Source organism: Sorex fumeus, unplaced genomic scaffold, assembly GCF_029834395.1.
Source record: "Sorex fumeus unplaced genomic scaffold, SorFum_2.1 ptg000014l, whole genome shotgun sequence".
Lineage (NCBI taxonomy): Eukaryota > Metazoa > Chordata > Mammalia > Eulipotyphla > Soricidae > Sorex > Sorex fumeus.
Window position 1 is genome coordinate 36,783,904 of NW_026606071.1, and position 8,946 is coordinate 36,792,849.

Below are 8,946 nucleotides of genomic sequence, written 5' to 3' on the forward strand. Positions count from 1 at the left end.
CCTGGGCAGCAGCATCCTGTCCCCTGGGGCTTGTCAGAAATGTCAGTTTCCTGCCAGACCCATAGTTCAGTGGGTAGGGTGTTCGCCTTGCATGCGGCCCACCCACACGTTCGATTCCCTGCATCCCATATGGTTCCCTGGGCACCGCCAGGAGTAATTCCTGAGCGCAGTCAAGAGTCTGAGCATGCCTGGTGTGGCCCCAAAGCAAAATAACAACAAGTTCCACAGGAGCCCAGATTTATTCTGGTAAGGTGGCTGCTTTGCACGCAGCTCACCGGGGTTTGGTCCACAGTATCCCATTCCATCCCATCCCTGAGCACAGAGCCAGGAGTAACCCCTGAGCATCGCCAGCTGTGACCCAAAAGCCAAAAAGTCAGTTCCCAGGCCCAGAACGGCTGAGAGGCAAACACCGGGGCTGGGTCCCGGCACCCCTGTCGAAGTCCTCGTCGCCACCAGGCTTTGAGTTCTGTGTCCCCTCCCTCCGACCCCTGACCCCCGCGGGCTGACAGCTCAGGGGGTGCATTCGTCTGAGCAAACCGGTTTGTAGGAACACAGGAGCACGCACTGTAAGGGCTAGGGAAGGTGGGGACGCGGGGGCGTGGCAGCCGGGACTGAACGGAGAACCCCCCCTCACTTCCCCCCTCGCAGGTACAGTCTGTACACGCGCACCTGGCTCGGGTACCTCTTCTACCGCCAGCAGCTGCGCCGAGCACGGAACCGCTACCCCAAGGGCCACTCCAGGACCCAGCCCCGCCTCTTCAACGGTGAGCCCCGCCCCCGCCCCGCCTCTTCAACGATCAGCCACGCCCCAGTCCCACCTCCTCAATGGTCAGTCCCTCCCCGGCCCCGCCTCTTCCACTGCAAGCCCCGCCTTCCCGCCTCTTCATTGGTCGGCTGTGCCCCGCCTCTTTAACGATCAGCCACGCCCCAGTCCCACCTCCTCAATGGTCAGCCCCTCCCTGGCCCCGCCTCTTCCATGGCAAGCCCCACCCTCCAGCCTCTTTATTGGTCAGCCACGCCCCACCTTTAGCACCGCCTCTTTAATGATCAGCCACGCCCCAATCCCACCTCTCCAATGGTCATCCCCACCCCAACCCCGCCTCTTTGGTGGTAAGACCTGCCCTCCCCGCATCGTCATTGGTCAGCCCTGCCCCATCCATCCCCGGTTCTTCGGGGATTAGCCCCGCCCCACTCTTGTCCCCTTTCCTCCACTGGGCACTCTGGACCCCTCCACCCTGTCTCTGTCCCCCAGGAGTGAAGGTGCTTCCCATCCCCGTCCTCTCGGACAACTACAGCTACCTCATCATCGACACCCAGGCCCGGCTGGCTGTGGCTGTGGACCCCTCCGACCCTCAAGCCGTGCAGGTGAGGGCGCCGACGACGATGGGGTCAGGTCTCCCTGATTCAGGGTCACCTTGGGTACTGGCAGCTTCTGCTGGCAAGGGTGGGCTAACCCTGATCCCGCCATCTATGGGAGGTGCCCCTTTCACCTGCACTGGATCATAGCCCCCCCTCTCAATCCAGCAAGGTCAGGGAGAGTGAGGGTCAGGGCATGACTGGAGAGAGGGGAGAACGGGTGTGGGGTGTGACTTTCCTCTGAGTCCCCTCTTTATCCTCAGTCCATCGGACTTCCCCCTACTTTCTCCCATCTTATTTCTCTGTGTGGGAGGGCAGCCTCCCTCTGCCCTGGGGCATATGGGGTCAGCCCATGGGGGCTCCTTTCTTTCCTCGCTGCTCCCAGTTCTCCCCTCAGACCCCCCCTCGCTGTCCCCTCCCTCTCCGTCTCTCAGGGAGGGCTCCCATTCTCTGCTTCCTCCTCCCACTGCATCCTGCCCCCCCTCCCCACTCACTACCTCCTCTCTCCTCAGGCTTCCATTGAAAAGGAGGGCGTTAACCTGGTTGCCATTCTCTGCACCCACAAGCACTGGTAAGGGGGTGCAGTGGGGAAATCTGAGTGGAGAAGGTTTCCCCTAGCTGACCCGGGCCCTGACTGCTTTGCCAGGGATTCACTGGGAGACCAGCGGGCCTGGGGGTCAGGAGGTCTAGGCGGAGGGCTGTCCCCTGCCTCCTGAGGTACCTGGGGAGGAGATGGAGGGAGGGGGCTGGTCTCAGAGGCAGCACAGGTTAGACTGTGTGTGCCCCAAAAGACCTGGCAAATCTGGACTTGATGGGCAGGAAGTGCCCATGGTGGTGGTGTTTGGGCCAGAGTGAGCGGCTGGAGGAAAGGGGGCTCATGGGATCGGGGTGGGGGCAGGTAGGGGTCACAGGATCAGGATGACGTGGTAGATGGCGGGGTGTCAGGATTAGGGTGAAGTGGCAGGCAGGGATTCACGGGATTAGGGTGAGGTGGCAGGTGGGGGTTCACAGGATCAGAGGGAGGTGGTGGGTGGGTATCACGGGAGGGACTAGAGGTTGGCAGCCCTGGCGTTCAGAATTGGGGAACATCATTTGTCCTGGTGAAAAGGTGGGGAGAGGAAGGTGAGGATCAGTGACCCAGGAGAACCACTTGAACAAAGGCTTAGAGCCTGGCCCCCTCTAGAAGGTGGACCCAGCCCAAGGTCTGGAGGCCCCCTAGGACAGCAGCTGAGCTCAACCCTGCCTGTCTCTGTTACCCTCCAGGGACCACAGTGGCGGGAACCGTGACCTCAGTCGGAGGCACCAGGACTGTCGTGTGTACGGGAGCCCCCAGGACGGCATTCCCTACCTCACCCAGTGAGTGTCCGGCCCACCGGCGGGGTCTCTGCCCACCTGCAGTCCAGCCTGCCAGGGCTGTCGGCGCGGGGAGCTTTGTGGACGCCCTTCCTGCTCCCAGATCACAGCCTAGCCACGGACTCCGGACACTCACCGCTGCCCACCCGCAGCTGACTCAGCCTGGCTCCCCAGAGAGGGAGAGGGAGTGTTTGGATCTGAACCGTGGGCCTGGGGCTGGGGAGGGGGAAGGTGTCCTCTCGCTCTCTCCTTTCTCCCTCCTTCCATCTCCTGCCAGTCACCCAGTCCCTGGCCTGGGGTGGGGTGGGGGTGGGGGACACAAGGCTCAGCCTGGCAGGAGTCTAGAACCTTCTCTTCCCTCTTGCTGCCTTGCCCCTCAGTCCCTTGTGTCATCAAGATGTGGTCAGCGTGGGACGACTCCAGATCCGGGCTCTGGCCACCCCCGGCCACACGCAAGGCCATCTGGTCTACCTGCTGGATGGGGAGCCCTACAAGGGGCCCTCCTGCCTCTTCTCAGGCGACCTGCTCTTCCTCTCTGGCTGTGGTGAGTTTCCTTTAAGGGGAAGAAGGGGTGCCAGGACCGCCTCTCTCCCGCCAGCGCATTAATCCATCCTCAGCACAGATGTTTCTGAGCAGTTACCCCTCGGTTACCCCTGTTTTTCCCAGTCTCACGCCTTCCCACAGGATGCCTGTGACCAACAGCCAGGGGCACACAGCTGGGACACATGTTTCTTTCCACTCGGTGGGAACCTGCTTTTCTGATCTAGTGACTGGCAGGGTCCAGTTACAAAAGGGGGAGAATCTTGGGCCAGAGAGATAGGACCGCAGGTCAGATGCTTTTGCCTTGTGTGTGGCTGACCCTGCTTCAGTCCCTGGAACCGTATATGATTCCCCTGGACCCCTCCCAGGCGAGATCCCCGAGCACAGAGCCAGGAGTAAGCCCTGGAGTCAGGAGCACCACCGACTGTGGCTCACAAATTTGCTCACAGCCAAAGAGAGTGTGGAGAATGTGGAGGAGATACGACTCAGTGGGTGGGGTGCAGACTCCAGGGGCCAGGCTTCATAGCTGGCTCCCCCAAACAGAACAGAACAAAGGCCGAAGACCTCTGACTGAGAAGGGAGAGACCAAGTCCTAAAGTGCATGGATCACACACAAGCACACACACACACACACACACACACTCATGCACACACACGCGCATACTCACATGCACATGCACACATGCACACACACGCACACTCACACACGCACACTCATACATGCACGCACACACACAGACTCACATACACATTCACACACACACACACACACATACATACACACACAGCAACAGCAGCACAGGGAGAGAGGAGGTGCCATGTGGGAAATACCAAGAACTGAGGTGCTCAGAGGCTGCCTGCAGGCTTGACTTCTGCCTTCCCGCGTCCGTGTGTCCAGTGGAGGCCTTGCAAGGGTCAGCGGGCTTGGTGGATGGACCCAGATCCCTAGGGAAGTAAGACGACTGGGAGGCGCCCTGCCAGGGCCAGGTGTGGGGTCCGGTGACCAGCCAGCGCCCACCAGGTGTTCTTCCACCCATCCCTCTGACTTTGCGCTTTGTATCACTCCCTGCAGGACGGACCTTTGAGGGCACGGCGGAGACCATGCTGAGCTCGCTGGACACTGTGCTGGGACTAGGGGATGACACGCTCCTGTGGCCTGGTAAGGGCTCTTCCTTCCCCCAAGCCCCGCCCCTCCAAAGCCCCGCCCCTCTTCTTGCCCGCCAACACGTGGGTGATAAATCTTCGCCTTTGGTGTCCCAGGATCCCTCTGCAAGAGCACATTGTCACCCAGGGGCCGCGGGTCAGAGCTTCCCTCCTCGTTGGGCACCCTCTAAGCCCTCACTTAATGCCGTGATACCTAAGGAGCACAGCAGCATTATTTTTTTTAATTTTTATTTATTTTTATTTTTTGCTTTTTGGGTCATACCCGGCGATGCACAGGGGTTACTCCTGGCTCTGCACTCAGGAGTTACTCCTGGCGGTGCTCAGGGGACCATATGGGATGCTGGAAATCGAACCCGGGTCGGCTGCGTGCAAGGCAAACGCCCTACCCGCTGTGCTATCTCTCCAGCCCCACACAGCAGCTTTAAACCGGAGCCACGTCTCACAAGACGCATTGGATCACAGGCTGACCCAAACAGGAACAAAGCACACTTGGCATATTGCTGGTCACAAACGCATCGCCAGACATCTAGATCAACAGCTAGAAACACTTCTTTTTTTTCTTTTTTCTTTTTCTTTCTTTTTTGGGCCACACCCAGCGAGGCACAGGACTTACTCCTGGCTCTGCACTCAGGAATCACTCCTGGTGGTGCTCGGGGGACCATATGGGATGCCGGAGATCGAACCCTCCTTGGCCGAGTGCAAAGCAAATGCCCTCCCCACAGTACTATTGCTGCTGCCCCCAGAAACACTTCTAATGTTGGACCGACATTCGTATTCATTCATTCATTCATTCATTCATTCATTCAATTTTCAGCCTGCTTACTTCTAACTCGAAGCTGCAGGTGAACAAAATCAATTCTGGGGACTCAGAGGGTGAGGTGGGGCCAACCCTGAGCAGGAAGGGGCTGTTGAGGATGGCTCAGACTGGGACCACCCTCCCTGCCTCCCAAGGGAGCCTGGCCTGCCTGCTTTGGGGGGTGGGAGGGAAGCTACCGGGAGAAAACCCTCATTCTGACACTACCAGCTGCTCAGAGCGTGGACCCTTCTGGGCCTCCTAGGACAGTGACAGGCAGCAGATGATGTTGTCTGAGGCTGTATGCGGGCTCCTTCTCTACTGTACGTCTCACTTGCAGTCCTGATCAGCCCGCACCCGAGGGACGCTGGCCCTTTCTTAGTCAGACCCCCGGGCAGGATGCTGCATGCACGGCCTGGGTGGGTCGCCCACACAGCCCCTGTCCATGCAGTGTAGCCGTCAGCTCAGGGCTCTGACCTCTTCCAACCCGGGGCATGGATGGTGCCGGTGCAAACACAGACACACACCACACACAGGCCGGTATGCACACCCACGCACAGATCCACCCACACGTGCACACATCCACCGACACACCCGTCCACAAGGGGTGCGGTACTTTACTGTGCTCTTAGCAGGCTCTGTGTTCAGGTGGTCATTGCTTCTCTACTTGCCAGGTGAGCTCGCCAGTGGCCACAGGTGCTAGGTAGAGCCCGCCCACGCCACGCCCATCCACCAGCACCCCTGGATCACTCCGAGTGCCTCCTCCCTCTGGGTGCCCAGTTTCCAGAAGCAGCTCTGAGCTGGAGCGGGGGCGTTTGGGAAGCTCTGCCCTTCTCCCTGGTGGTCAGGACCCCCCCAGAGCCCTGGAAGGAGGATGGTGTGTGTGTGTGTGGGTGTGTGGGTGTGGGAGTGGGGAGGTTCCGACCGCCCCGCCCCTTTCCCCCTGCCCTTAGGTCACGAGTACGCAGAGGAGAACCTGGGCTTTGCGGGCGTGGTGGAGCCCGAGAATCTGGCCCGGGAGCGGAAGATGCAGTGGGTGCAGCGGCAGCGGATGGAGCGCAGGAGCACGGTGCGTGTGGGGAGGGGGCCCTGTGGGAAGCGGGGTGGGTGTCCCCGGGCTTCCAGTGGCGGGGGAGGACGCCCCCACCAAGTCCGGCCCCCGTCTCGTCCACCCTCAGTGCCCGTCCACGCTGGGCGAGGAGCGCTCCTACAACCCGTTCCTGCGGACGCACTGCCTGGTGCTGCAGGAGGCGTTGGGCCCCGGCGGCCCCGGGGACGATGGCTACTCTCGGGCCGAGCTCCTGGAGAAGCTGCGCCGGCTGAAGGACCTGCACAAGAGCAAGTGACGCCCCCCTGCGCCCAGCGCGCCCACCGCCCCTCCCCCGCCCCCACCCACACCCCTCATCTCTCTCATTGCGCCCACCGCCACCTCCACGGGTGACCCTTCCCGACACTGCGCAGGGGCTGAGAGGGTCCAAGGTGATGGGGACCTGTTAGCCTGGGTCCTCGGGACCCCCCCCCAACAGAAAGCGACACTCCACCCCCCACCAGCAGCACCACCACCACCTCCCTTCCCCATCCCGGCCGAGAGGACCCAGGCGCTGGAGCCTTGGGGACAGCCAGAAGGTCCCTCTCCACCTGCTTCTCCCCTCCAGGGTAGGAAAAGAAATGCAGCCCCCCCCACCCCCCAGAGTGACCCGGAATGTGCATTGGTCAGAGGGGGGGTCCTCCTTGGGGAGACCCTGTTGGACAGGGGCATCTGAGAAAGCCCAAGTCTGCTGGCTCGGTGGCTGCCTTACAGCCCCGAAGATGGGGTAGGGGGTCTTGCTCCCGAGGAAACCCAGACCTCATCGTGAGGAGACCCTGGAAGCCAGGAAGCCCCTCCATGCCACGGGTCCCACGCAGCCCCTCACAGCGGGCCCAGGCCTGCCCGTGGCCTCTGCCCCTGCCCTGGGCCCAGAAGGCCCATCCCCTCCCAGGGGAGAGAGTGCCACCGCCGGCCTCAGCCCGCTGCCTCCTCCTTTGCCCCTCGGTCTTGGCGCTGCTAACGCCTGCTCCTGCCTCAGCCCCTTGCCCCTCTCACTTAAGTAAAGACTGTTCATCTGGCCCTTAGCAGTTTGCCAAGAACGTTTCCCACACGGCCCTCACCCAGTCCTTGGTCCCGTCCAAGCCAGGGAAGCTTGGGGAAGGTGGCGGTCGTCCTGGGTCCTTAAGTGAGTGGAAGATTCCCAGGATACCAGGCTCAGCCCTCCTTTCAGCTCATTTTCTCCCCCAGATGCCCCAGGTTCTGGAGGGTTCCAGAGGGTTCCAGAGGGTTCTAGAAGGTTCCAGAGCCTTCCATCAAAAAGGAACCCTTTGGACCCCGTCCATCATTACCTGGGGCCAACCAGGAGCTCTCTCTCTCTCTCTTTCTCTCTCTCTCTCTCTCTCTCTCTCCCTCTCCCTGGACCCCCACCATCCCACAAAGCTCTGATCACCTCTGGCGAGGCTCCAAGATGATCCCTGGCCTGCCCACCCTCATCTTCCTCTCCTGCCTCTGCCTCCCCCCACCCTTCTTGAGCACAGCCTCTGGCACCAACTCTAGCAATACCGTCAGACTAGTTAGATCCCAGCCTTCCCCAGACCTGCCATCCTGCCTCTGTGCCTTCGCTCCCGCTCCCTCCAGACTGGAATGCCTTTCCCTGCCCCTCCCGCCCGGTCTGCCTGGCAAAACCCCATTTCATCTCTCGACACCCCCCTCTCCAAGGCCCCTTCCTCCAGGAAGACGGCCCTCATGCCCCTCCCCCACCAGGCTACCTCCGCTCTTTGTAAATGCTTCTTCTCCCGTGACCCCCCCTTCACACTGTATTTTACTGTTTACACGTTTGTCCGTCTCTTCCCCTTCTAGACTGTGAACCCTACAGGGCATGGACTGTATCTTATGCATCTCTGTATTTCCGCGCCTAGCACGGTGCCTGGAACACAGTAGGCGCTCAATAAATGTTCAATAAATGAATGAATGATTTCACCGAAGCTTGGGTGCTCAGTGGGCCTGTGTTTTCTCACTGGTTCCGCCTCCCTGTCTGGATTTCAGGTCCCTGGGCATGGCGTTTCTGTTCTCTGCCAGCAACAGCACCAAGACAACCTCCTGCCCTCCTGGGGCCCGTGCACATTTGTCCTGGGGTCTCTGCCTGCTTCCTTCCATGTTTCTCAGAGCTTAAGGTGCTCAGGGACCTTGGACAGTTGGATCTGATTCCAGCCCAGTAGTGAATTACACTTCAGTAGCACTAGCATAGGCCTGGGCATGGTGCTCTCTCTCTCTCTCTCTCTCTCTCTCTCTCTCTCTCTCTCTGTAATGTAGCACTGTAGCACTGTCCTCCCATTGTTTATCAATTTGCTCAACTGAGCACCAGTAACCTCTCTATTGTGAGACTTCTTTTTACCCTTTTTGGCATATTGAATACATCACGGGTAGCTAGCCAGGCCTTTGACGTGTGGGCGTGAATACGCTCAGTGGCTTGCTGGGCTTTCTGAGTGGGTAGGAGGAATTGAACTGGGATCGGCCTGGGTCGGCCGCTTGCAAGGCAAGCGCCCTACCTGCTGTGCTATCACTCCAGCCCTCTCAAATGTAGGAGTGCTGCTATTTATTCAGTCACTGATAAGCTGGTTGAATCAGGCATGAACTCCACATTACTTTGTTTTTAATTTTTTTTCATCGAATCACCACGAGATAGCCCATTACAAAGCTGTTCAAAATTGGG

General features: G+C 59.9%; 1 protein-coding gene across 2 annotated transcripts in view; it reads left to right on the forward strand.

Annotated features, from left to right (window-relative positions):
* The window catches only part of PNKD (PNKD metallo-beta-lactamase domain containing), a 90,572-nt gene extending 82,354 nt beyond the window's left edge, over positions 1 to 8,218 (forward strand). For both annotated transcript variants that reach the window (XM_056111625.1, XM_056111626.1), the window contains 8 exons: positions 649 to 764; positions 1,253 to 1,365; positions 1,869 to 1,927; positions 2,620 to 2,712; positions 3,090 to 3,253; positions 4,322 to 4,408; positions 6,160 to 6,275; positions 6,385 to 8,218. In XM_056111625.1, the coding sequence (XP_055967600.1) occupies positions 649 to 764; positions 1,253 to 1,365; positions 1,869 to 1,927; positions 2,620 to 2,712; positions 3,090 to 3,253; positions 4,322 to 4,408; positions 6,160 to 6,275; positions 6,385 to 6,552 (916 nt within the window). In that variant the 3' untranslated portion in view covers positions 6,553 to 8,218. The remainder of the gene's footprint in view (positions 1 to 648; positions 765 to 1,252; positions 1,366 to 1,868; positions 1,928 to 2,619; positions 2,713 to 3,089; positions 3,254 to 4,321; positions 4,409 to 6,159; positions 6,276 to 6,384) is intronic.
* The last annotated feature ends 728 nt before the right edge of the window (positions 8,219 to 8,946 follow it).